Below are 27560 nucleotides of genomic sequence, written 5' to 3'. Positions count from 1 at the left end.
CCATTTATTACGATTTTTTCACGTACAGAGCCATTACTCAGGCATGTTTCGACCGATTTTATTCAAAGTTGGTACAAGGACATCGACCAATGTCATTGATATACACATCAATTTGTTTTGTGATACGATCCAATATGGCCGCCAGGCGGCCATTTTATTACGATTTTTTCATGTACAGAGCCATTACTCAGGCATGTTTCGACCGATTTTATTCAGAGTTGGTACAAGGACATTGACCAATGTCATAGATATGCACGTCAATTTGTTTCATGATACGATCCAATATGGCCGCCAGGCGGCCATTTTATTACGATTTTTTCATGTACAGAGCCATAACTCAGGCACGTTTCAACCGATTTTATTCAAAGTTGGTACAAGCTTATTGACAAATGTCATAGCTGTGCACGACAATTTGTTTTGTGATACGATCCAATATGGCCGCTGTGCGGCCATTTTATTACGATTTTTTCATATACAGAGCCATAACTCAGGCATATCTCAACCGATTTTATTCAAAATTGGTACAAGGACATTGACCTATGTCATACATATGCACGTCAATCTGTTTTGTGATACGGTCCAATATGGCCGCCAGGCGGCCATTTTATTACGATTTTTTCATGTACAGAGCCATTTCTCAGGCATATCCGCATGTTTCAACCAATTTTATTCAAAGTTGGTACAAGGACATCGACCAATGTCATAGCTATGCACATCAATTTGTTTTGTGATGCGATCCAATATGGCCACTGTGCGACCATTTTGTTACGATTTTTTTCATGTCCTGAACCATAACTCAGACATGTATCAAGCGAATTCATTCAAAAGTATTTTTATCACAGACCTAATGAAGAGGACTCTATCCTCTTTGAGGACCTGTAATCAAAATACCCATTAACAAGTGGGGACTGTGTCATCAACGATGACTTGTTAATTTGGTATAAAGTCCCGTGTTTGATAGCTTTGTAATTTGGTATAAAGTCCCGAAAGATGTTATTAGATAAATTTTCTGCTCAAAGTGTTGGGAAACCCCAAAATTTGTATATATTAGGTACTTTTCTCAGTTTGTGACCTTAAATGACCTACACCAACCTAGGATATGTTGTGAGACAATTTTGAAGGCTGTGAACATAATTTTGTCATATTTGGTACCTATTTGTAGGAAAATTTGATCCAGAAAACAAAGCTGAGGTGATTTTTTTCATTTTGGCCCAATTTTTGCAACTTTTCTATGTAAGACATACAAGAACTGATGAGAAATTTGGATCCAGGATAATTCCAGATGTTGTAATCACCGCCCACAGTGGAAGGCATTTCACTATCTGTAACTAACTTAAGTGCTGTTTACATTAGAATGATAACACTCATGGCATTAATTAAAAATCTCCAAGGTTGTAAATGTACTTCTTGTCATTTGGTCTTATGTAATACCAAGGGATGGAACATTTGATATTCAGGAGGGGGTAGGGTCTAGAAGATTGATGATGCAGCATTACTTTTTTACCAGATCCCTTGTGCATTTTTGCCCACTCCCACCTTTTCTTTTTTTATCAAGCCTTCTCTGTTTTTTTGTTGTTGACATTTGCTTATGTATTTAGGATCTCTTCTCCCATTGCTATGGAAGTTGATGTGCATGTTCCTAAAGATGACCTCCAGTACCTAAGATGGAGACCTTATTTGCTTATGTAATTCTTGTTTTTCTGGTTTAAATATTTCTTGAATGGACCAATTCAAACCTAATGTGAGCACATAGTGTCCTTGACGGTATTTTTTGATATTGTTGAAAATATGCAAATTAGCACCAAAAAAGGCGTTTTTGGTAAAAAATCTTCTTCATAACCACTGGTCAGACAGCTTTGTTATTTGGTATACAGGTCCCTAGGGATAACCCAACTTAGATTTGTTCAAATTGTGATGAAATATGCAAATCTGTATTTTTACAGAATTTTTTTTTCCATTTTTGGTCAGGCCATCCTGAAATGAGCTATCAAAGATATCCACCTTCTTCATCAATACATGTGTCACAAAAGGTTGTTCTCTACATAACACAGCAGAGCTCTGTCAACTGTTGAGTCGCTTGTTTTTCAAAACCGCTGGTCAGACAGCTTTAATATTCGGTTTACAAGTCCCTAGGATGACCTTAGTGAGATAATTTCATACAGTTAGGAAATACTTAATTTTGTATCCATGTCTATAGTAGCTTCAGGGACTTTGGCCCTATGTTTAAGCAATTTTGTCATTTTTGGTCAAAAAATCTTAGACAGTATTTCCTTTTTAAAACCCCTGGACAGACAGCTTTCATATCTGGTACACAGACGTACAGAGATGACAATAGTTAGATATGTGGAAATTGTCCTGAAATATAAAAAATTGTATTTTTTAGACAATATTGTCATTTTTGGTCAAGAAAACTTTATCTCAAAATTACTTGTTTGATAGCTTTGTAATTTGGTATAAAGTCCCTTGTTTGATAGCTTTGTAATTTGGTATAAAGTCCCGAAAGATGTTATTAGATAAATTTCCTGCTCAAAGTGTTGGGAAACCCCAAAATTTGTATATATTAGGTACTTTTCTCAGTTTGTGACCTTAAATGACCTACACCAACCCAGGATATGTTGTGAGACAATTTTGAAGGCTGTGAACATAATTTTGTCATATTTGGTACCAATTTGTAGGAAAATTTGATCCAGAAAACAAAGCTGAGGTGATTTTTTAGCTACTATAGACTATAGTCTATAGAAGCTATTGGGATGGGTATCCGTCCGGCGTCCGTCGTCAGTCTGTATGTATGTATGTATGTTATGTATGTCCGTTTGTGAGGCGTCCGTCCACTCAAATATCTTGAGAACCGCAGTACTTACTGATTTGATATTTGTTGTGTAGATGAAAAATATGATTTTGAGAAACTATTTTTTTTAATTTTTTGATATTGTTGAAAATAGGCAAATTAATGCCAAAAAAGGTGTTTTTGGTAAAAATCTTCTTCTTCATAACCGCTGGTCAGACAGCTTTGTTTATTTGGTATACAGGTCCCTAGGGTAACCCAACTTAGACTTGCTCAAATTGTGATGAAATATGCAAATCTGTATTTTTAAGGAATTTTTTTGTCATTTTTGGTCAAAATTTGACTTACATTGTATGTAATTCTTGTACTGTATAAACCCTATCAATTCACCCAGAAAAAATAATAATATGATTTAAAAAATAATTAATATGATTTTAAATAATTGAATTAATAAGGAAATCATCAAAGCCAAAATAATTTTAGTGTAGAATTATCAGAAAGTTCAACTTTTTTTGACAGTTCATAGTGAAATGCTTACCATCTTGGAGGATTAAAACATGTAAAGGCAACTTTCCTGAATCCCAACTTTGACATATTCTGAACCGTCATTTATACCCTGTATGTTATCTAAAAGAAATTGCTCAAAATAGTCAATAGAGATAGAGATAGAGATAGAGAAGTTCTAATTTCCATTTATGGTTGACTTGGTAAGGATAAAATAAGATTACTTTTTGAGGAAAAAAATAGAGTGGTCAATTAAAGAGTGGTCAAAGTGATAGGGTTTTTATGGTAAAGCTGGGCTGTATAAAGATTCCTCATGTGCTATTTATAGCAATTATGCAATCTGTGTAAACAGTGCAATGAAAGTGTAACATGATTCCTTATAATGCTTTTGATGACCTTGAACTTCTTAAGTTTCAAACCTTTGTCTCTTCAGTGTGCTTTCTCTGAGTATGTACAGTCTCAACTTATTAAACAGAACTCACAATGTTAATCAAAGATATCCACCTTCTTCATCAATACATGTGTCACAAAAGGTTATTCTCTACATAACACAACAGAGCTCTGTCAACTGTTGAGTTGCTTGTTCTTTCAAAACCGCTGGTCAGACAGCTTTAATATTTAGTTTACTTGTCCGTAGGATGACCTTAGTGAGATAATTTCATACAGTCAGGAAATACTTAATTTTGTATCCATGTCTATAGTAGCTTCAGGGACTGTGGCCCTATGTTTTTCATTTTGGACCAATTTTTGCAACTTTTCTATGTAAGACATACAAGAACTGATGAGAAATTTGGATCCAGGATAATTCCAGATGTTGTAATCACCGCCCACAGTGGAAGGCATTTCACTATCTGTAACTAACTTAAGTGCTGTTTACATTAGAATGATAACACTCATGGCATTAATTAAAAATCTCCAAGGTTGTAAATGTACTTCTTGTCATTTGGTCTTATGTAATACCAAGGGGTGGAACATTTGATATTCAGGAGGGGGTAGGGTCTAGAAGATCAATGATGCAGCATTACTTTTTTACCAGATCCCTTGTGCATTTTTGCCCACTCCCACCTTTTCTTTTTTAGCTCACATTTGGTTTTACCAATGTGAGTTTATCGTATAGGCTGAAGTTGATGGCGTCTGTATGTATATGTGTATGTATGTATGTATGTATGTATGTATGTATGTATGTATGTACAGTATGTCCGTCAACATCAAAAACACGCAAACCGCTGCACGTTTCAGCTTGGTATTTGGTGTGTGGATGCATCCTGGGCTATAGATGGGATTTTGTTCAAATGAAGTCTGCATTGCCAAAATTATGCAAATGAGCTTACAAAATGTGAAAATGGTTAAGAATTAATAAGTCAAGAACCGCTTTTTTGATTGCTTTGAAAATTTGTGTGCAAGTACCTTAGGTTAACCTTATACAGTTTTATGAATATTGTGAAGATATCCTTAATTGTGTATTTTTGCTGAATTTTTTTGTGATTTTTCTCATTTTCAGTAAAAATTCTTCTCTGTAACCGCCGGCCCAATCGCTCTCAAATTTGGGTTGTCTCTTTGCAAGGGTGTTACTCTTCTAATTTGTTGAAATTATGACAAAATTGGGAAAATTAATATTTTTGTGCAATTTTGTCATTTTTGGTCAAAACATCTTAGACAGTATTTCCTTTTTAAAACCTCTGGACAGACAGCTTTCATATCTGGTACACAGACGTACAGAGATGACAATAGTTAGATATGTGGAAATTGTCCTGAAATATAAAAAATTGTATTTTTAGACAATATTGTCATTTTGGTCAAGAAAACTTTATCTCAAAATTACTTGTTTGATAGCTTTGTAATTTGGTATAAAGTCCCTTGTTTGATAGCTTTGTAATTTGGTATAAAGTCCCGAAAGATGTTATTAGATAAATTTTCTGCTCAAAGTGTTGGGAAACCCCAAAATTTGTATATTTTAGGTACTTTTCTCAGTTTGTGACCTTAAATGACCTATACTAACCCAGGATATGTTGTGAGACAATTTTGAAGGCTGTGAACATAATTTTGTCATATTTGATACCAATTTGTAGGAAAATTTGATCCAGAAAACAAAGCTGAGGGGATTTTTCATTTTGGACCAATTTTTGCAACTTTTCTATGTACGACATAAAAAAACTGATGAGAAATTTGGATCCAGGATAATTCCAGATGTTGTAATCACCACCAACAGTGGAAGGCATTTCACTATCTGTAACTAACTTAAGTGCTGTTTACATTAGAATGATAACACTCAAGGCATTAATTAAAAATCTCCAAGGTTGTAAATGTACTTCCTGTCATTTGGTCTTATGTAATACCAAGGGGTGGAACATTTGATATGCAGGAGGGGGTAGGGTTTGGAAGATCAATGATGTAGCATTACTTTTTTACCAGATCCCTTGTGCATTTTTTGCCCACTCCCACCTTTTCTTTTTATCAAGCCTTCTCTGTTTTTTGTTGTTGACATTTGCTTATGTATTTAGGATCTGCTTCTCCCATTGCTATAGAAGTTGATATGCATGTTCCTAAAGATGACCTCCAGTACCTAAGTTGGAGACCTTATTTGCTTTTGTCATTCTTGTTTTTCCTGTTTTAAATATTTCTCGAATGGACCAATTCAAACCGAATGTGAGCACATAGTGTCCTTGACGGTATTTTTTATCAAGCCTTCTCTGTTTTTTGTTGTGGACATTTGTGTATGTATTTAGGATCTGCTTCTCCCATTGCTATAGAAGTTGATATGCATGTCCCTAAAGATGACCTCCAGTACCTAAGTTGGAGACCTTATTTTCTTTTATCATTCTTGTTTTTTCTGGTTTAAATATTTCTTGCATGAACCAATTCAAACTGAATGTGAGCACATAGTGTCCTTGACGGTATTTTTGTATTTTTGGGTCAATTTTTACCATTTTAGATCAAAATATTTGTTTCTCAAAAGTTACTCATCTGATAGCTTTGATATTTGGTATACAGGTTCCCAGGCTTTATCTTAATGTAATTATTGAAATTATGATGAAATCATCAATTTTGTATTTTTGCAGCTAATTTTGCCATTTTTGGTCAGGCCATCCAGCAATGAGCTGTCAAAGATATCCACCTTCTTCATCAATACATGTGTCACAAAATGTTATACTCTACATAACACAGCAGAGCTCTGTTGACTTGGGGTTGCTTGTTTTTACAAAACTGCTGGTCAGACAGCTTTAATATTTGGTTTACAGGTCCCTAGGATGACCTTAGTGAGATAATTTCATACAGTCAGGAAATACTTAATTTTGTATCCATGTCTGTAGTAGCTTCAGGGACTTTGACCCTATGTTAAAAATTTATATGGTTTTATGAGGGGCACTTTCTGATTGGCTTCATTCCGCCTGTGCTGGAAACCAGCGATTGATCCGCAAACTCTGCCTAATCAACCACAGCCTCTTAACGGGTAGCGCTAAGCAGTTGCCGTAAAGAGGCATGTGGTTTACAACAATGATCTATTGGTGCACAACTTGTTTTGTTGGCAAAAGTGTTCATCATATGAGGGGTTCTGGGGGACACAAGAGACTTAATCATTGTTTATTTTCTTTATTTTCACAGTTTTTGCCAGTGGTTCCTCTATATGGTGATATGCAGATTGTTTTGTTCTCATACATTCAAAATGGGTCAAATTTTGAAGACAATAAATCAAGATGGAGTTGTGGTTCAAGTACCATTGGTTCTCAATATAACATAGCAGAGCACTTACCTAGGATTTCTACTGAGCATACAGGTGTTATCAGTGATTTGATAACATGCAGGAGTAAGGTATGGAATTTCCTCATTATGGGATCAATACATTGGTTTTTATCTAATAACTTTTCTATTATCTCTATGAACAATCAGTAAATTAGGATAAACACATAGATTGAGCATTGAGGCGTTATAGTGACATTTCTCTTTCCAAATGAGCATATTCAGTACAATTCCTCAGTATAATCATGAAAGTGACCTCAGTTGACCATAAACTATCCTGATTAAATTGTCCATGGTAGTTCTCTGATTTACAAGTTGTGTTATAAATATATTGTTTTTAGTGCATATGGGACTTGTTGATTAGTCTACATCCATATTATGTGCGTTCGTTCACACGTGTATATCTCATGCAGAGATATATATGGTAATGGTATTTACCATACGTGACAATACTTTCTTTCCTTTATTATTATTATTATTATTATTATTATTATAAACTTTATTTCGGACTCATTGTCCATATAACAACAAAAGAAAATCTGGTGATAAATATACGAAGCTTGGTTAAGTTATACAAAAAGAAGCTTATTCCATAACTTTATCATTTCAGAGTTTAAATATAATGAGTCATACACACATCGTACAATATCGTTACTGCTTCTAAGAAGTCTTTGCTTTAAACCATAAATTTTCCTTCGCAGCAAGGCATCAAAGTTATTGATTCTGTTAGATATAAACATAGAGCTTGCACTACTACGTTTATCATAACCCAATAAAAGACGAGCAGCATTATTATAAGCAACTTTCAATTTCCTCATAATATTAACAGAATATTTCATCCGAATTGGACCGCCATACAATTGATAACAATATGTTTTGAAAAGAACACTCTTGACTTCAAAGGTACATCGAGAAAATTTTCTCATAAGCATATTGGCTGATATATAAAAGCATCTCATCTGTCACTCGATATCGTCATCATCACAAAAGTGATTGTTGAGAACAGAACCCAAATGTGTCTTCTTTGTGACAAATACTAATTTAACTCCATTGAGATACACAGAAGGAATGTGACGAATCATAGAAGAATCGCATCTCACACACATACATTTGGTCTTTTTGTTATTAAATAAAATATCATGAGTATCACCATAGTCACTACAAATATTGACTAACTTCTGAGTTCCCTTGACAGAAGGACTAATCAGACAAATATCATCAGCATATATTAAATGATTGACGAAAAGTCCTCCAATGTTACAACCTGTTTTGGAATTAGACAGCATAAAGCTCAAATGATCAATATAGATATTAAAAAGCTTCGGTGACAAGATCCCACCTTGCTTTACACCATTGGAGACAGTAAAACCACTGGAGGTACATGCACCCCAGCGAATAAAAGTCTGTTGAGTTCGATACCATCTCAGGAGAAATCTGACAAAATACACTGGTACTTTGCGATCAATCAACTTTTTGAAGAGAACCCAATGGTTGACTCTGTCAAATGCCTTGGAGGCGTCCATGAAAGTGACAATGACATTACTACCATGCTTTCTATAGTAGTTGATTACTTCTTTAAGTACAAAGACACACATATCGGTCGAGTGACCAGATTTGAAACCAAACTGGTAATGTGACGTTTCAAGAGAACGTTCAATATTTCTAAGTAAAATTTATTCCATAAGCTTAGAAGCAACTGTCGAAACTGCAATCGGACGATAGTTACTTTTGTCATTGATATTGTTGTTTTTGTCCTTTATGATGGGAACTAAAACAGTATCGGAAAGGCGACTAGGGCAAACATTATGCACAAACATCGCCGTAAAACACATACTGAGTAAAATGGAAACTTTACTGCTTGCATACATAAAATGCTCAGCTGAGAGATAGTCAGGGCCAGCAGATTTACCAGCCTGTAGTTTCCCTATGGCATCACTAATGTCACTGGGGTAAACAATGAAATCATTATCGAGAGTACACTTTTCAACAACATCTAACACAAACTTCTGGTCATGTGTCGTATTCACTGAGTTGTAAACGCCATAGTAATGGTTACGCCACATATCAGCAATATTAGCTTCACCAGTACAGCAACCCACATTGTTTGGCCTGGACGAACACTTTTTACTATTAATGGAGTGCCAAAATTTTTTGTGATTTCCACTAAAAAGATTTTTGGCCATAGCATCTGCTTTCATTTGCTCTTCATTAACTCGACACGTCCGTAACGCATACTTAAAGCGAGCATGAGTACAACGTTTAAAATCATACAGTGGACCATGCTTGGGTTTACCAGACTCACGCCATAATTTAAATGCGTCACGGGCAATTTCATGAATCTCTTTTAAATGGCTTTAAATGGCTTTCCCGCAAGTTATCTAATAGTTTACAGCGAGTAAACAAAGGGTTCATGTAATTTACACTACGAGTTCCATGCAAGCTACTCATTTCCGCTTAGCGAGTGTTATCACTCCCACTCGATAAGTGTGTTTTATGCCTTGATATCTGCTTTACTGTTTGCTTTAGCAGTATCATATCAATTATTGAAGTTTCCTAATTAGTCTGATATGTCAAGAAATACTGCATCAAATTTCATGAAACTTGGTACAGATGTTAAGCTTACATTGCTTTAACAGTGAAAAAAGCATTTATCAGTGTCATTTGCATTGTTTGTAATTGCATTTGAAATGAACTTTCCTAATTAGCGATCAAACTTTATGGAATATGGTACCGGTGATAATCTGTTAGTGTTAGGATAGTATGTAAAGATGTTTGGCAACATTCTGTTGATAATTCCTAGTTGACTCCTTTAATGACCTTTTGTAATTAGGATGGCGGCCCACATTGGTTTTATGTTTTCATCAACATGAAACTCATTCTTGGCCATTGAGCGCCATCTGTATCAAAGTATTTTTATCACAGACCTAATTAATGAAGAGGACTCTATCCTCTCTGAGGACTTGTAATCAGAGTACCATTAACAAGTGGGGACTGTGTCATCAACGATGACTTGTTGCTGAGTATTTCTTCTCTGCAATACGTAATGGACTGCAGTGATAGTTGGCATAAGGTGGTGTGCCCATGGCGAAAGACCCGATAAGACCGCCTTTTGTAGTTTGGAATCAATTGCTGTGAAATGAAATCTGGATTCTGTTGGCCAAAAGAAGTTTACAACAGATGAGCAGTAAAGAAAGTTAATGACGTATGCCGGTGTTAAATCCTTCAGAGAGGCCTGTGAGGAGGTATTCAACAAATCCTTTGTCGGGGTGATTTGAAAGTCCGGCAACAAGAGTGTCAATATTAAGTGATGTTGATGGAGCCAGAGCGTAAATACCATATAACTGGGCGTTGATGGGGTATCATGCAGTCAAGCTCTGTTAGCTTGGTCTTTCAGTTGGCATTTTCCTTGTACTGATGAGTGGTTGGATGAGTGGCACGTTAGACACACATGGGAAAAACCGCAGTTGTTTCTTTTGCAGCCTGTCCAGGAATTAACGCTATTGCAAATTTCTTTACCCTGGTAGATGACGCATTTTTGGCCGCTTCTGTTGACGATCGATGAAGATGATTGAAACCTTAAGAAGTTGCTGTTAGGTTTCTTACTCTCTCGATGAGGGCAGACTTTATTAATGTGAGTTATGCTATTGCATATGCTGCGTAGGTTGGCTTTGAGATTGGAGAATGTTGAAGTGTATATGAGCATATCGTGAACTGACCATTCTTCTCTGATGCCATGATTTAGCAAGAGTGCAGCTGCCTTGGGAGAAAATATTGCGATGGTATTCGAAGAGGGCGAAACCGCTGAAGTGTTTTGACATGCTGACAATGTCTGTAACGTATGCATCCAGTTGTGCTCGATGATTAGGGAATGACTCACACATGATGTTTCATAAACAGAGAAAGCTTGCAATGAATAAATTCGGGAATGGTGAGAGGCGTATTTACCCTGCTGTCCAGGAGAGGTGTTTTCGACGGAGCTTCGTTGCGGATGATATAATGCTGTTCGCCATCATTATAATTGTAGCCGGATGTATAAGCAGGCAAGAGTGACGTCCTTGCCTGCAAGAGTATCCCGGCAATTGGCAGGAGAAACCAGTTCGATGTTGGACAGCTTTTGGAGGGTACGCCTCGGCTATGAAGGAGGTTGTTACCAGTAAAGTTCGAGGCAGGCGGAACAGTATTTACCCCTGGAAGCGTCGCTTGGATGGGAGGATTGTACCAGTACATTGCATGGGCGCCGCCATTTTGGCTCTACTGGGGGCTGCAGTTTGTTGCCGGAAATAGGGGCTTGTCCAAGCAGGTCAGTGAGAGGGCGCTTCTGTAGTAGATTTGCTATGTTGGCCATGTTGGCCGCTATGTTGGCAATCGAGGTCTGCAGGGTGGAGAACATTTCCCAACATCATGGCTCTTGAGGGAATGCTTCCTTATACTGCAATTTTGTCCTGTGGCATTGTATCGGCAACTGAAAGAGGTTGTGGAAGGCCGAGAGCAGGCGTCGCTACGGTGGCCAGTGAATACGGGGTAGTCTGACCTTTTTCGGCGGCCAGACTGTCAAGTGTGGTAGACGCCTATTGTGTCCCTGATCTTGAATGGGTCACTGGGCGGACGTACAGTGTATGCATTGGCAGACTTCATGGCAGACCGTCTGAATGGCCTAGAATGAATTAACCTGGACCAGGAGCTAGAAACAACGCAGGTGAGTTAAGGCAGGGGTCCAGCAGGGGTCCAGACTGAATTTCGAGCTGAATTTCATTTCTCAAAAACTACTGGTCATATTTTGATGAAATTTGGTTCACATACGTAGTTTTGATAGCTTTTTCAGTTTATGTCACTTAAATTTGCATAAAAGGTGTCACGTGATTTTTATATTGACATTTTCGAGCCAAAATCGCGTATATTATTTATCGGCATATTCCAACTTGTAAACCACATTTAAACTATGTTTTTAGCTCCGCTGTCAGCGACGCGGAACTTATCAAATAGGTTGATTTTCCGTCGTCGTCCGTCGTCGTCGTCGTCCGTCGTCCGTCGTCGTCCGTCAACAATTGCCTTCTCCTCTGAAACCGCAAGTCCAATTGCTTTGAAATTTTATATGCAGTTCACTTAAGGTGACCTCACTTCAGTTTGTTCAAATCGTGGTGAAATTTGCATATTTGTAATTTTGGTGCATTTTTTGGTGTTTTTGGTAAAAAAATCTTCTTTTCTGAAACCGCTTGTCCGATTGCTTTGAAATTTGATATGCAGTTTGCTTAGGGTGCCTTCAGTCAGATTTGTTCAAATCGTGGCGAAATTTGCATATTTGTATTTTTAAGGCAATTTTTGTCATTTCTGGTAAAAAAATCTTTAAAAATCTTCTTCTTCAAAACTGCCTGTCAGATAGCTTTGATATTTGGTACATATATCCCTAGGGATGATCTATTTCAGATTTGTTCAAATTGTGCAGAAATATGCAAATTTGCATTTTTAAGGCAATTTTTGCCATTTTGGTCAAAAATTTATTTCTCAAAAAGTACTGGTCTGATAGTTTTGAAATTTGGTATACAGGTTTCTATCGATGAACTAAGTAATATGTATTGAATTTCTGATGAAATCTGTAATTTTGTATTTTGGGGGCAATTTTTGCCATTTTTGGTCAAAAAATGTGTATTTCCAAAACTACTCATCCGATAGCTTTGAAATTTGGTATACAGGTTCCTACAGATTAACTAAATGATAGTTATTGAAATTATGATGAAATCTACAATTTTGTAATTTTGGGGCAATTTTTACCAGTTTTGGTCAAAATGTGTATTTCCAAAACTATTCATCCGATAGCTTTGAAATTTGGTGTACAGGTTCCTACAGATGAACTAAATTATAATTATTGAAATTATGATGAAATCTGCAATTTTGTAATTTTGGGGCAATTTTTGCCATTTTTGGTCAAAACATGTGTTTCTCAAAAAGTACTGGTCTGATAGCTTTGAAATTTGGTATACAGGTTTCTACAGATGAGCTAAGTAATATATATTGAATTTCTGATGAAATCTGTAATTTTGTATTTTTGGGGCAATTTTTGCCATTTTTGGTCAAAAAATGTGTATATTCAAAACTACTCATCTGATAGCTTTGAAATTTGGTATACAGGTTTCCATAGATGAACTAAATGATATTTATTGAAATAATGATGAAATCTGCAATTTTGAATTTTTGGGGCAATTTTTCCTATTTTTGGTCAAAAAATGCGTTTCTCAAAAAGTACTTGTCTAACAGCTTTGAAATTTGGTATACAGGTTTCTATAGATGAACTAAATTTGATCTTTTGAAATTATGATGAAATCTGCAATTTTTACTTTTGGAGGCAATTGTTGCCATTTTTGGTCAAAAAATTTATTCTCAAAAACTACTCATCAGATAGCTTTGGTTGACATGTTCTTAGAAATGATCCTATGTGATACATTCAAAGTATGATGAAATCTTCATTGCGTATTTTTGCAGCTTATTTTAGCCACTTTTTTCTGGCCACTGCATCGAGCTATCAAAGATTTCCACCCTTCTTCATCAACATGTCTCAAAAATAGTTATTCTCTACATAAACACAGCTGAGCTATATCGGCCGCTAGGTCGCTTGTTTCGGCATATGATAATAGAATGGGTTTAGTACAATCGATCAACATCCTTTACAAAGACAAATTCCTGAGTTAATCGCCTCAAATTTGCGCCAAATACGTACGATTTGTAGGAAAAGTCAATTCTTGGTTGAGATTCGGTGATTTTTTAAAGAAACGCTACCAAATCATACATGTTTAAGGTATTGTTGTAAAGATATTTTAAGCCTTAGTTTGGGGGTAGCAAAAGTTCAGGAAAAAAATGCGATCTACAAGTTGGAATTTTCGAAAGAAATCTGGTCGCTTTGTGCGCGATCGGGCTATCTCGCAAGCAATCCAAAAGGTCATGACCCCGTCGCCTGTTACTGAAACAATTTGTAATTGTAAGTTAAAAGTGGCTGCACACATCATCCCTCTCGTCTTGTTTGTGCTTTAATGTGTTTTGTGTCTATATCGGGTAAGGTTGTTAGTGAGAAAATTAACAAATTGGTTGTTACAGCCATGGTGAGACGTGGAAGTATGTCTCAGACCACCGTGACCTTTTGACCCCCACGTTTCCTACCAGTTCGTTCCTCAGTGGCTTATATAAACATGGAGGTACCAGATGTATCTCCATGACATAAGCACATCTCTTCCTTAATTTTATATTGTATCTATGTTGTTGATCTCTGCATTCTTCTTGCAGGGAAGCAAGAATACTCATGTTTGGATCGTTTTGTGTCCGACTCTGTTCATTAACCCTTGTCACCTCGTTCCTCATGCCGTGGACTTTGGCCTCAGGATGGCTGATGTATGGATTTCGTTTGTACACGATGATCGGCCTATTCTCTGTGTTCGAAGTTCCACACAGTGCTTATAGGCTATCTTTTTTGTGAACACTAGTGTGTCCTTTGTCACTTTGTTGGCTCGATGATGTTCCAGTTAGGAACTTTGTTTGTGCTATGATTTTAGAGATTTTCTGTTGTTATCTCACGTGTGGGCAGTTTTGTTTTATTAATATTCATGACCCTAATGCATATTCATGATAACGTTTGACGCCCATGCCTTAACCTACTTGCGAAGGCTCAGGTCAAGTGCCGTGTGCAAGAAAGATGGGTAGCTAGATAACGGGTACTAAGATATCTACGTCAGCAATGCATATGAGTGACTTCAGGACCTGGTTTGTTCTGCAGGCGGCCTAGCTCCATGGACTTACAAACTAGATTTGTGTTATCACACAATTCCTTATTTAGGTATAAGACGTCCAGTACACTTTCTAAAAAACGGATAGTATTCCGTACTGGTATACCTCTTTGAAACTTTTCCTTACACGAAAGGTAAGGTTGATGGTACCAGAATGCTTCATGTAGGTCATGTGCGACTGATAAGTCCTTACAGGTACCGCATTGGTCCTATCATATAGGACTTGTATAGAAAGCGTAAGGGCCTGTAGGACCTGAACTGGGGTTCTTTAACTATACATATCAACAAACTTGCTTAAAGAGGTACTCCCACTTGGTAATATTTTTAAAACACATTTTTTTAATGCCAATGGTCGATATTTGACGTGGCAACTGCGCGTGGATCACGAGATATTGATAAAAACATGTCATTTCCTGAGCATATTTTTCACATCCCGAAGTTTAGAACGTTTCTGACTATGACCCAAAATCCTCCGAAGGTTTGTTGTTGTGCTGATTGACGATATTCTAGGGAGTCCTTCATAGTTCGAACGACTCAATTTTACCTCCCACTGCAAAGACTTTATATACAGCATTATGCCTTCACTTCAGGGAAGTTTTTTTCAAACCTTAAAGCTTCACTCCGCTTTTATATTTTTAACCAATACTACATAGATATCAGTTTTTACATGTAAAATATTAGCCGCCTGTGAAGACTACATTTTTTCGTCTGCCACACTGATATACGTGTTGTTCGATACATAGTGGCCACCGCATGGTATGCACACATACCATGCGGCGGCCGCTATATATGTATCAACCACACGTATCTGTGCTAGTCACCTATGCGAATTCTGGTGAAATCAGCAAACTTTGTTTTCTGTTTTTTTCTCCAAGTCAGTAAGACTCTGCTTTCCCCTACTGGGCATGACCGATTACCGGCGCGAGTGGTACTATGGCGTACAGCAGCATTAGCGTAGACTCGTACTCCATAGCTTAGTTGACAATGGCCCCAGTGCCGAACGTTCGATGTTCGGAAGCTGAATTTAGGTGGGCCACCGGAATTCAAACTTTTGCTTTTTTGAGGACATATTTTTATCGATATCTCGTGATCCGCCCGCGATCGCCACGCCAAATATCAACCTTTGGCATTAAAAATTGTGTTTTAAACATGTTACCAAGTGGGAGTGCCTCTTTAAGGTTCTCATAGGAACCCTGTGCATGTGTTTAACAACTTGTGCAGGGTTCCTAGAAAAGCCTCCTGTAAACGCCCTGATCTGTATGTAGAGTTCCTACAAAGGGCCCTCCACAGGGCCCATTTGACCTGAATGTACAGCAAACCTGATCATTTCAAATGAAAATTTATTCAGCATACAGACAGGGACAGTCTTAGAAACAGTCAGCAGAGGTGGGGTCTTGCCTCACATGAGATATAACATTTTTCTTCAATGCCAGAGCCACGTTAGAAGTGAACAATTTGGATTTATGGATCAATATCAGATGAATGAAAAAAGTAATTGTTGTTCTCTACTGATTGCTTTCTTTTACAGACCACCAGACTCAATGATGTCTTGGAAAGACTCTTTGAATATTACTTTTGATAAAATCCTGTCAAGTAAAATTCTGATCATTTTATTTTCTTCACATCATTATTGCCTCATTCAGATAACATGAACATTAATATTTGTGTTGTTTTCTCGATTTTTGTTTTTAAGTTGCGGGTAACAACCAAGATGATGTCAGAAATTTCTATCAACCAGAAGACTCAGCTCTATGATTTGGCATTGAGGGGACTGAAGTTATTGGGAAGTTGGACTTCACTTGTCATGGAGTTGGTGAGTGTTTTGTTGGGTTTTTGGTTTCCAATTCCTTTAATATATCTGGAGTACAGATCCCTTGGGATGCCCTTATCAGAGTTGATCATATTGTTATGAAATAGGCTACTTTGTATTTTTAAGGCTAATTTTGCTATTTTGTGGCAAAAAGCTTCTGCTCCTCAATGTCTGGTGTGTGTTGTTGTCCATCATCAGTCAACTTTTTACTGTAACAATCAAAGCTTCTTCTTTAAAAACTGCCACGCCAATACCTTTTATGTTTGGTCTACAGGTCTGTTAAATTTTATTTTAATCACAAATGAAAGGGAAGCACAAAACAGAGGCAGAGAAAGGTAACAAAAACAGAGAAAAGACAGGAAAAGGAAGGAAATGACAAGGCAAAAAGAAGCAACAACAAACCTCTTTAAACAAAAAACTTTGGAAAAAAACCCGGCTGACTAGCTAAATTCTTGTCTAATAAACTATGTGTGGAAATCTGTAGATTCTTTGAGAGAGCCGACTATGGCAAACTAAACGGTTATAGTAAAATCACCCTGTGGTAATAATGATGTACCAAAAAGACAGTTACAATTATTCTTATTCAAAACTGCTTGGTCAGACAGCTAAGTGTTTGTGAGAAGACTGAGTTTGATAACTTGCTGACTGAAGGCCATTTTTCTCATTTTAAGTCCCTAATCTTTTACTCTACAGTAATTTTTTATTAGCTCCGCTGTCAGCGACGCGGAGCTTATCAAATAGGTTGATTACCCGTCGTCTTCCGGCGTCCGGCGTCCGTCGTCCGTCGTCGTCCGTCAACAATTGCCTTCTCCTCTGAAACCACAAGTCCAATTGCTTTGAAATTTTATATGCAGTTCACTTGGGGTGACCTCACTTCACTTTGTTCAAATCATGGTGAAATATGCATATTTGTATTTTTGGGGCATTTTTTGGTGTTTTTGGTAAAAAAATCTTCTTCTCTGAAACCGCTTGTCCGATTCCTTTGAAATTTGATATGCAGTTTGCTTAGGGTGACTTAAATCAGATTTGTTCAAATGGTGGTGAAACTTGCGTATTTGTGTTTTTAAGACAATTTTTGTCATTTTTGGTAAAAAAATCTTTAAAAGTCTTCTTCTTCAAAACTACTGGTCAGATAGCTTTTATATTTGGTACATATATCCCTAGGGATGATCTATTAAAGATTTGTTCAAATTGTGCAGAAATATGCAAATTTGCATTTTTAAGGCAATTTTTGCCATTTTTGGTCAAAAAATGTATTTCTCAAAAAGTACTGGTCTGATAGTTTTGAAATTTGGTATACAGGTTTGTATAGAGGAACTAAGTAATATATATTGAATTTCTGATGAAATCTGTAATTTTGTATTTTTGGGGCAATTTTTGCCATTTTTGGTCAAAAAATGTGTATTTCCAAAACTACTCATCTGATAGCTTTGAAATTTGGTATAGAGGTTTCTACAGATGAACTAAATGATATTTATGGAAATAATGATGAAATCTGCAATTTTGTAATTTTGGGGCAATTTTTTGCCATTTTTGGTCAAAAAATGTGTATTTCCAAAACTCCTTATCTGATAGCTTTGAAATTTGGTATACAGGTTTCCATAGATGAACTAAATGATGTTTATTGAAATAATGATGACATCTGCAATTTTGAATTTTTGGGGCAATTTTTCCCATTTTTGGTCAAAAAATGTGTTTCTCAAAAAGTACTGGTCTAACAGCTTTGAAATTTGGTATACAGGTTTCTATATATGAACTAAGTGTGATATTTTGACATTATGATGAAATCTGCAATTTTTATTTTTGGGGGCAATTGTTGCCATTTTTGGTCAGAATATTTAATTCTCAAAAAAACTACTCATCAGATAGCTTTGGTTGACATGTTCTTAGAGATGATCGGATGTGATATATTCAAAGTATGATGAAATCTTCAATTTTGTATTTTTGCAGCTTATTTTAGCCACTTTTTTCTGGCCACTGCATTGAGTTATCAAAGATTTCCACCTTCTTCATCAACATGTGTCAAAAATAGTTATTCTGTACATAAACACAGCGGAGCTATATCGGCCGCTAGGTCGCTTGTTGTGTTCTATATCAACATATTTGTCAAGTCTGGACTTTGTCTCCTTCTCCTTCAGTACACAGCTGGCTTGAGGCAAAAATGGTGTCCAATGCTGCTACAGTGACTCTATTTTTGTGTCATTCCATCAATCCATCCATCCCTCCATCCAACCATTCATTCATCCATGGATAGATTTTTAGGGGCCTCAAGCTTATGGACTGGGCCCCTCTTGTTTTTGTAGGCAATCAAAATTCTTCTTCATCTTCCACTTCATGTTCTTCTGTAACTTTTTTGGTCACCAAGAACTCAAAAACCGCTCATCATAAACTTCTTGCAGGGCTAATAGGTACATACTCTTGCACCTGACCCTACAAATTTTGATTGGTCACATGACCTGGTGGCCATATTTGATTTTCTCCAAAACCTTACAATGGCTTCTCCTGATGAGCTAGGGGTTTGGTCGATTTAAAATTTGGTGTATAGCAAGCTTGACTTTCAGTCTTTAAAATTTGTTAATGAAATCACATACGGTCACGTGGCCTTAGCCGCCTCATTGGATTTTTGAAAAATATCAATTTAATCTTTAAAAATCTTCTTCTCAAGAACCAACTTACCTATTGAACTGAATTTTTAGGTACTATGGTGGGCTTGCATATAGTCTATAGAAGCTATGGGGATGGGTATCCGTCCGGCGTCAGTCTGTATGTATGTATGTATGTATGTATGTATGTATGTAAGTATGTATGTATGTATGTCCGTTTGTGAGGCGTCCATCCACTCAAATATCTTGAGAACTGCAGTAGTTACTGATTTGATATTTGTTGTGTCGATGAAAAATATGATTATGAGAAACTGTTTTTTTAGCTACTATAGTCTATAGCTATGGAAGCTATTGGGATGGGTATCCATCCAGCGTCTGTCGTCAGTCTGTATGTATGTATGTATGTATGTATGTCCGTATGTGAGGTGTCCGTCCACTCAAATATCTTGAGAACCCCAGTACTTACTGATTTGATATTTCTTGTGTAGATGAAAAATATGATTTTGAGAATCTATTTTTTTAGCTCCGCTGTCAGCGACGGGGCGCTTATCAAATAGGTTGATTTTCCGTCGTCGTCCATCGTTGTCATCCGTCGTCGTCCGTCAACAATTGCCTAGTCCTCTGAAACCGCAAGTCCAATTGCTTTGAAATTTTATTTGCAGGTCACTTGGGGTGACTTCAATTAAGTTTGTTCAAATCTTCTTCTCTGAAACCGATTGTCTGATTGCTTTGAAATTTGATATGCAGTTTACTTAGGATGACTTCAGTCAGATTTGTTCAAATCATGGTGAAATTTGCATATTTGTATTTTTAAGGCAATTTACATCATTTTTGGTAAAAAAATCTTTAAAAATCTTCAAAACTACCAGTCAGATAGCTTTGATATTTGGTACATAGGTCACTAGGGATAATCTATTTCAGATTTGTTCAAATATTGATATTGTTGAGAATATGCAAATTAGCTCCAAAAAAAGGCGTTTTTGGTAAAAAATCTTCTTCATAACAGCTGGTCAGACAGCTTTGATATTTGGTATACAGGTCCCTAGGGATAACTCAACTTAGATTTGTTCAAATTGCTATGAAATATGCAAATCTGTATTTTTAAGGAATTTTTTTGTCATTTTTGGTCAAAACTTTATTTCATCAAAACCGCTCGTCTGACAGCTTTTATATTTGGTATACAGGTTCCTACAGATGAACTAAATATGATGTATTGAATATATGACGAAATCTGCAATTTTGTATTTTTGGTGCAATTTTAGCCATTTTTGGTCAAAAACTGTGTTCCTCAAAATTTATGTCTGATGCCTATGATGTTTGGTATACAGGTTCCTAGGAGTTGTCTCAGTGTGATATATTGGAATTTTATGAAATCTTCAATTTTTGTATTTTTGGGTCAATTTTTGCAGTTTTTTGGTCAAAATATTTGTTTCTCAAAAGTTACTCATCTGATAGCTTTGATATTTGGTATACAGGTTCCTAGGCTTTATCTTAATGTAATATATTGAAATTATGATGAAATCTTCAATTATGAATTTTTGTAGCTAATTTTGCCATATTTGGTCAGGCCATCCTGAAATGAGCTTTCAAAGATATCCACCGTCTTCATCAATACATAAGTCATAAAAAGTTATTCTCAACATACAGTAACACAGCAGAGCTCTGTTGACTGTTGGGTCGCTTGTTTTTTAGCTCATATTTGGTTTTATATATAAATACCAAAAAGAGCTTATATGATGAGTCTAATGTCTGTATATTTGTGGGTATGTGCGGATGTATGTCCGTCACACACAAAGGCTCCCATACCGCCAAAGCTACCGTCTCAGTATTTGGTGTACAGGTAGATGTAGGGGTTGAGATGTGAATTTGTTCAAATGAACACATCAGTGTCAAAAATGTGCAAATGAGGTAAGAAAAAGCGAAATTCTGAAACATGCTTGAAACAGGCTTACTCCCCTGACTTGAGTCATTTCCTGTCATTGTTTATGAACTGTTACATATTAACAGACCTGCTCAAACCATAGACAGTAGAGGGGAGGAAGACCATCAGTAGAGGGGAGGAAGACCGTCTATGGTCAAACTAAGGGGGCTATGCTATGCATGTTGCTAAAGTTCTCCAGTACCTAAAGTTTCAGACCTTAATTACTTTTGTCATTCTTGCTTTTCTGGTTTAAATATTTCTTGTTGTTTTTCTGGATGTACTGTGCAGAAATCATTGTCATAACATCAACGTAGAATTTTCCTGCACTGAACAGATAGAAACAACATTTATTGTTGATCTTTGGTACCCATACTGGTATATACCAATTCTGATCAAATTTGAGCGACACCGTATAATTGCGGTATTTTTCAAAACAACTGGTCAGACAGCTTTAATATTTGGTTTACAGGTCCCTAGGATGACCTTAGTGAGATAATTTCATGCAGTCAGGAAATACTTAATTTTGTATCCATGTCTACAGTAGCTTTAGGGACTTTGGCCCTATATTTTTCTTAATGTGAGCACTTTCAAGATTGCAAAAGGCATATGGATTTGTCATGTGGTTTTGCTGCCATATCGGATTTTGTGAACATCCAAAATTAATCTTTAGAACCTTCTACTCCGGCACCAATGCACCATTTCATTTGAAATTTCACTTGTGTCATCCTTAAAGAGGCACTCCCACTTTGTAACATTTTTAAAACACATTTTTTTAATGCCTACGGTCGATATTTGACTTGGCGACTGTGCGCGAATCACGAGATATCGATAAAAACATGTCATTTCCCGAGCGTATTTTTCACATCCCAAAGTTTTACGATCGTTCTAATTTTGACTCGAAATCCCCCGAAGGTTTGTTGTTGTGCTGATTGACGATATTCTAGGGAGTCAACAATAAGTTCGAACGACGCAATTAATTTACTTCCCACTGCATATACAGCATTATGCGTTTACCTCAGGTAAGTTTTTAGCTCACATTTGGTTATACCAATGTGAGGTTATCGTATAAGCTGAAGTTGATGGCATCTGTATGTATGTGTGTATGTATGTATGTATGTTTGTATGTATGTATGTATGTATGTACAGTATGTCCGTCAACATCAAAAACACGCAAACCGCTGCACGTTTCAGCTTGGTATTTGATGTGTGGATGCATCCTGGGCTATAGATGGGATTTTGTTCAAATGAAGTCTGCGTTGCCAAAATTATGCAAATGAGTGTACAAAATGTGAAAATGGTCAAGAATCATTAACTCAAGAACCGCTGTTTTGATTGCTTTGAAAATTTGTGTGCAAGTACCTTAGGTGAACCTTATACAGTTTTATGAATATTGTGAAGATATCTTTAATTTTGTATTTTTGCTGAATTTTTTGGTGATTTTTCTCATTTTCAGTAAAAATTCTTCTTCTCTGAAACTGCCAGCCCAATTGCTGTCAAATTTGGGTTGGATGTTTGCAAGGGTGTTACTCTTCTAATTTGTTGAAATTATGACAAAATTGGGAAAATTACTATTTTAGAGCAATTTTGTCATTTTTGGTCAAAAAATCTTAAACAGTATTTTCTGTTTAAAGCCCCTGGACATACAGCTTTTATATTTGGTACACAGACGTACAGAGATGACAATAGTTAGATATGTGGAAATTGTCCTAAAATATACAAATTTGTATTTTCAAGACAATATTGTCATTTTTGCTCAAGAAAACTTGTTCTCAAAATTACTTGTTTGATAGCTTTGTAATTTGGTATAAAGTTCTGAGGGATCTTATTAGATAAATTTTCTGCTCAAAGTGTTGAAAAACCCCAAACTTGTATATTTTAGGTAATTTTCTCAGTTTGTGACCTTAAATGACCTACACCAACCCAGGATATGTTATGAGACAGTTTCGAAGGCTGTGAACATAATTTTGTCATATTTGGTATCAATTTGTCGGAAAATTTGATCCAGAAAACAAAGCTGAGGTGAATTTTTTCATTGCGGACCAATTTTTGCTGCAACTTTTCTGTGTAAGACACAGAAGAATTGATGAGAAATTTGGATCCAGGATAATTCCAGATGTTGTAATCACCACCCACAGTGGAAGGCATTTCACTATCTGTGACTAACTTAAGTGCTGTTTACATTAGAATGCATTAATTAAAAAATCCCCAAGGTTGTAAATACATTTCCTGTCATCTTGGGCAGCTGGCCTTATGTAATACCAAGTGGTGGAACATTTGATATTTAGGAGGGGGTAGGGTCTAGAAGATTGATGAGTTAGCATTACTTTTATACCAGATCCCTTGTACATGTTTTTGCCTACTCTCACCTTTTCTTTTTATCAAGCCTTCTCTGTCTATTTTTTGTTGTTGACATTTGCTTATGTATTTAGGATCTGCTTGTCCCATTGCTATAGAAGTTGATGTGCATGTTCCTAAAGATGACCTCCAGTACCTAAGTTGGAGACCTTATTTGCTTTAGTCATTCTTGTTTTTCCTGGTTTAAATATTTCTCGAATGGACTAAGTCAAACCGAATGTGAGCACATAGTGTCCTTGACGGTATTTTTAAAAACTTCTCCTTAGTTTTTGTCGTTTTCATTATTCTAAATCGGTTGTATTATATTTTTAACCAATACCACATAAACAACAGTTTTTACATGTCAAATATTAGCCGCCTCCGATGACTACATTTTGTCGTCTGCCACACAGTACGCCGCGTGCGTTATATGCGCGCCTGGCATGCGTCTATGCATATCACGCGGTGGCCGCTATGTATCAACCGCACGTAACTGTGCTAGTCACCTTTGTCAATTCTGGTGGGAATAGCAAAAATTGTTTTTCGTTTATACGCCAAGTCAGTAAGACTAAGCTTTCTCCAACAGGCCATGACCGATCACTGACACCAGTGGTACTTTGGCGTACAGCAGCGTCAGCGTAGACTCGTACTCCATAGCTTAGTTGACAATGGCCCCAGTGGGGAGTGCCGAACGTTCGATGTTCGGAAGCTGAATTTAGGTGGGCCACCGGAATTCAAACTTTTACTTTTTTGAAGACATGTTTTTATCGATATCTCGCGATCCGCGCGCAGTTGCCTCGTCAAATATCGACCGTTGGCATTAGAAAAATGTGCTTTAAAAATGTTACCAAGTGTGAGTGCCACTTTAATATGAGTATTATCATCTTTGTGAAAATCATTTTTTATTGGTCATTTGTGAGAAACCTATGATTACCAGTGAATAATATTCAAAAATCTTCTGCTAAAGAGCCATCATACCATTTGAACTGAAATTTTGCTCATATAGTTATTAGTGTGAGTACTTTCAAAAGCGCTGATCGCAAATTTGCATAAATAAACTGTACAATTGCAGCAACCACTGCAACTTTGTCATTGTTAGATATATTTCTATCATAGATAATATCTTTATTAATTTTGTCAATTTCCTCTACAGTTTTCATGGAAGCTGGTACATCCTGTAACTGACACATTATGTCCAGACAAAGAAGCAGAAGAATATGAAAGGGTATTTGCAGTCAATTTTTTGCTCATGTGTACACACACGTGAGCATATGTCGCAGCGATGTCTGTTTGTCTGTCTGTCTGTCTGTCTGTCTGTTGGTCCAATATCTCAAAAACGACTGATCAGATCAGAATCAAATCTGGTACATAGATTCAGTTAGCAAATGGCAAGAACTGATTAGTTTTTGGTGGGTCTGGCTTGCATACTTTTTGCTCATTTGCATAATTAATGATTTTAGAAAAAACGGATATACATTAAAAACAAGTGCACATAATTTGATTAGATTTGCTACAAATGATGATCACACCAAGATATATCAGCAGTGGGAATCACTAAGGGGTGACATGCAGGATAGTTGCTAAGTTGCATATTTAATGAACTTTCCTAATTAGGGATATATATCTGAGTTGACAAGATCAAAATTGACCAAACTTGCTACATGTATTGAAGATACTATGACACAATATTATTGAAAGTCATTAAGCATTTTCTCTTCAGCCAATTCCTAATTTGCACATTTAATGAACTTTCCTAATTAGGGATATATCTGAATTGACTTGACCAAAGTTGACAAAACTTGCTACATGTATTGGAGATATTATGATACAACATTATTGAAAATCATTAAGCATTTTTACTTCAGCTAATTCCTAATTTACATATTTGATGAACTTTGCTAATTAGGGATATATATCTGAAGTGACTGGACCAAAATTGATGAAACTTGCTATATATATAAAGAAACAATGATACAACATTATTGAAAGTCATTTAGTAGTTTTACTTCAGCCGATTCCGAATTTGCATATTTAATGAACTTTCCTAACTAGGGATATATATCTCAATTAACTTGATTGTAGTGGTTGAAATTTGCTGTATACATCAAAGATACTGTGATTGAACAGTATTGAAAGTCAAAAGACATTTTTACTTCGGCAATTCCTAATTTGCATATTAAATGAATTTTCATAATTAGGCATATATATCTGAATTGACTTGATCAAAATTGATGAAACTTGCTATGTACATTAAAGACTCTATAATACAATATTATTGACAGTCATTAAGCATTTTCTCTTCAGCCAATTCCTAATTTGCATATTTAATGAACTTTCCTAATTAGAGATATATATCTGAATTGATTTGACCAAAGTTGACAAAACTTGCTACATGTATTGGAGATACTATGATACAACATTATTGAAAATCATTCAGCATTTTTACTTCAGCCAATTTCCGATTTACTTATTTAATGAACTTTGCTAATTAGGGATATATATCTGAAGTGACTGGACCAAAGTTGATGAAACTTGCTATATACATTAAAGATACTATGATACAACATTATTGAAAGTCATCAAGCATTTTTCCTTCAGCCAATTCCTAATTTGCATTTTCAATGATCTTTTCTAATTAGGGATATATACTGGGATTTACTTGATCAAAGTTGGCAAAACATGCTGTGTACGTTGATGATTATACCAGGTTGAAACAATATTGAGTCATTTCACATTTTCATATCAGCTAATTTGTAATTTGCATATCTAATGAGCTTTCACAGTTTGGCATATATGGCTTGAAGGACTTGGCTAAAGGTAATTACACTTGCTATATAAAGTGGTGGTACTATGACAGCAGTCAAAAAAGGTATTTTTATTCTAGCTAATTACGTATTTGTATACTTCATGATCTTTTAGAGTTAATCGGCGGTGAATATTGTTCATTATATTGATCATAATACTTTCAATGAAGTTGCAAACATGTGCCAAAGGTTCAAATTTACACATAACTGCAATAATAATGAAACACGTGAGCATTTTCAGTTCATATCTGGTTAAGTTTGGAGTAACATCATTAGGCTGTTTACAGCTTTCTCAACACGATTTGTTTGCTCACGTTGACACACGTGGGCATATGTCGCAGCGATGTCTGTCTGTCTGTGTGTCTGTCTGTGTGTCTGTCTGTGTACTCAATATCTCAAAAACAGCTCATCAGATCAGAATCAAATCTGGTACATAGATTTAGTTTGCAAATGGCAAGAACTGATTAGTTTTTGGTGTGTGTGGCTTGCTTACTTTTTGCTAATTTGCATAATTCATGATTTTAGAAAAAAAAACATATATATTGACAACGACTGCACATAATTTGATGAGATTCGCTACAAATGTTGATCACACCAAGATATATCAGCTGTGAAAGGTATGAAGGGGTGACATAAAAGATAATGGATAATTTGCATATTTAATGAACTTTTCTCATTAGGGATATTTATTTGAATTGATTTGACCAAACTTGATGAAACTTGCTATGTTCACTACAGATACTATGATGTAACATTTTTTGAAAGTCATTAAGCATTTTTACTTCAGCAAAATACTTATTTGCATATTTAATAAACTTTCCTAATTAGATATATATATATCTGAATTGACTTGACCAAAGTTGATGAAACTTGCTCTATACATTGAAGATACTATGATATATGATTATTGAAAATCATTAAGCAGTTTTACTTCAGCCAATTCCCTATTTACATATTTAATGAACTTCACTAATTAGCGATATATATCTGAATTGACTCGACTGAGGTTGCTGAATCTTGCTACATCTATTAAAGATACTATAAAACACTATTATTGAAAGTCATTTAACTTTTTTACTTCAGCCAATGTCTAATTTGCATATTTAATGAACTTTCCTAATTAGGGATATTTATCTGTATTGACTAGACCAAATTTGACAATTTTGCTACGTACATTAAAGATACTATGATAGAACATTATTAAATGTCATTAAGCAATTTTACTTCAGCCAATTCCTAATTTGCATATTTTATGGACTTTTCAAATTAGGGGCATTTATCTGAATTGACGT

General features: G+C 36.0%; 1 protein-coding gene across 1 annotated transcript in view; it reads left to right on the top strand.

The window, feature by feature from the left end:
* LOC139120874 (cytoplasmic FMR1-interacting protein 2-like) overlaps positions 1-27560 on the top strand; it is a 393869-nt gene that overhangs the window by 202333 nt on the left and 163976 nt on the right. The window contains exons 9-11 of the mRNA XM_070685497.1: positions 6893-7099; positions 16490-16609; positions 24618-24689. Coding sequence (XP_070541598.1) covers positions 6893-7099; positions 16490-16609; positions 24618-24689 — 399 coding nt within the window. The remainder of the gene's footprint in view (positions 1-6892; positions 7100-16489; positions 16610-24617; positions 24690-27560) is intronic.

This window comes from Ptychodera flava, chromosome 20 (assembly GCF_041260155.1).
Source record: "Ptychodera flava strain L36383 chromosome 20, AS_Pfla_20210202, whole genome shotgun sequence".
Lineage (NCBI taxonomy): Eukaryota > Metazoa > Hemichordata > Enteropneusta > Ptychoderidae > Ptychodera > Ptychodera flava.
Note: the sequence above shows the minus strand (reverse complement) of the source record. Positions and strands in the feature narration are given on the sequence as shown.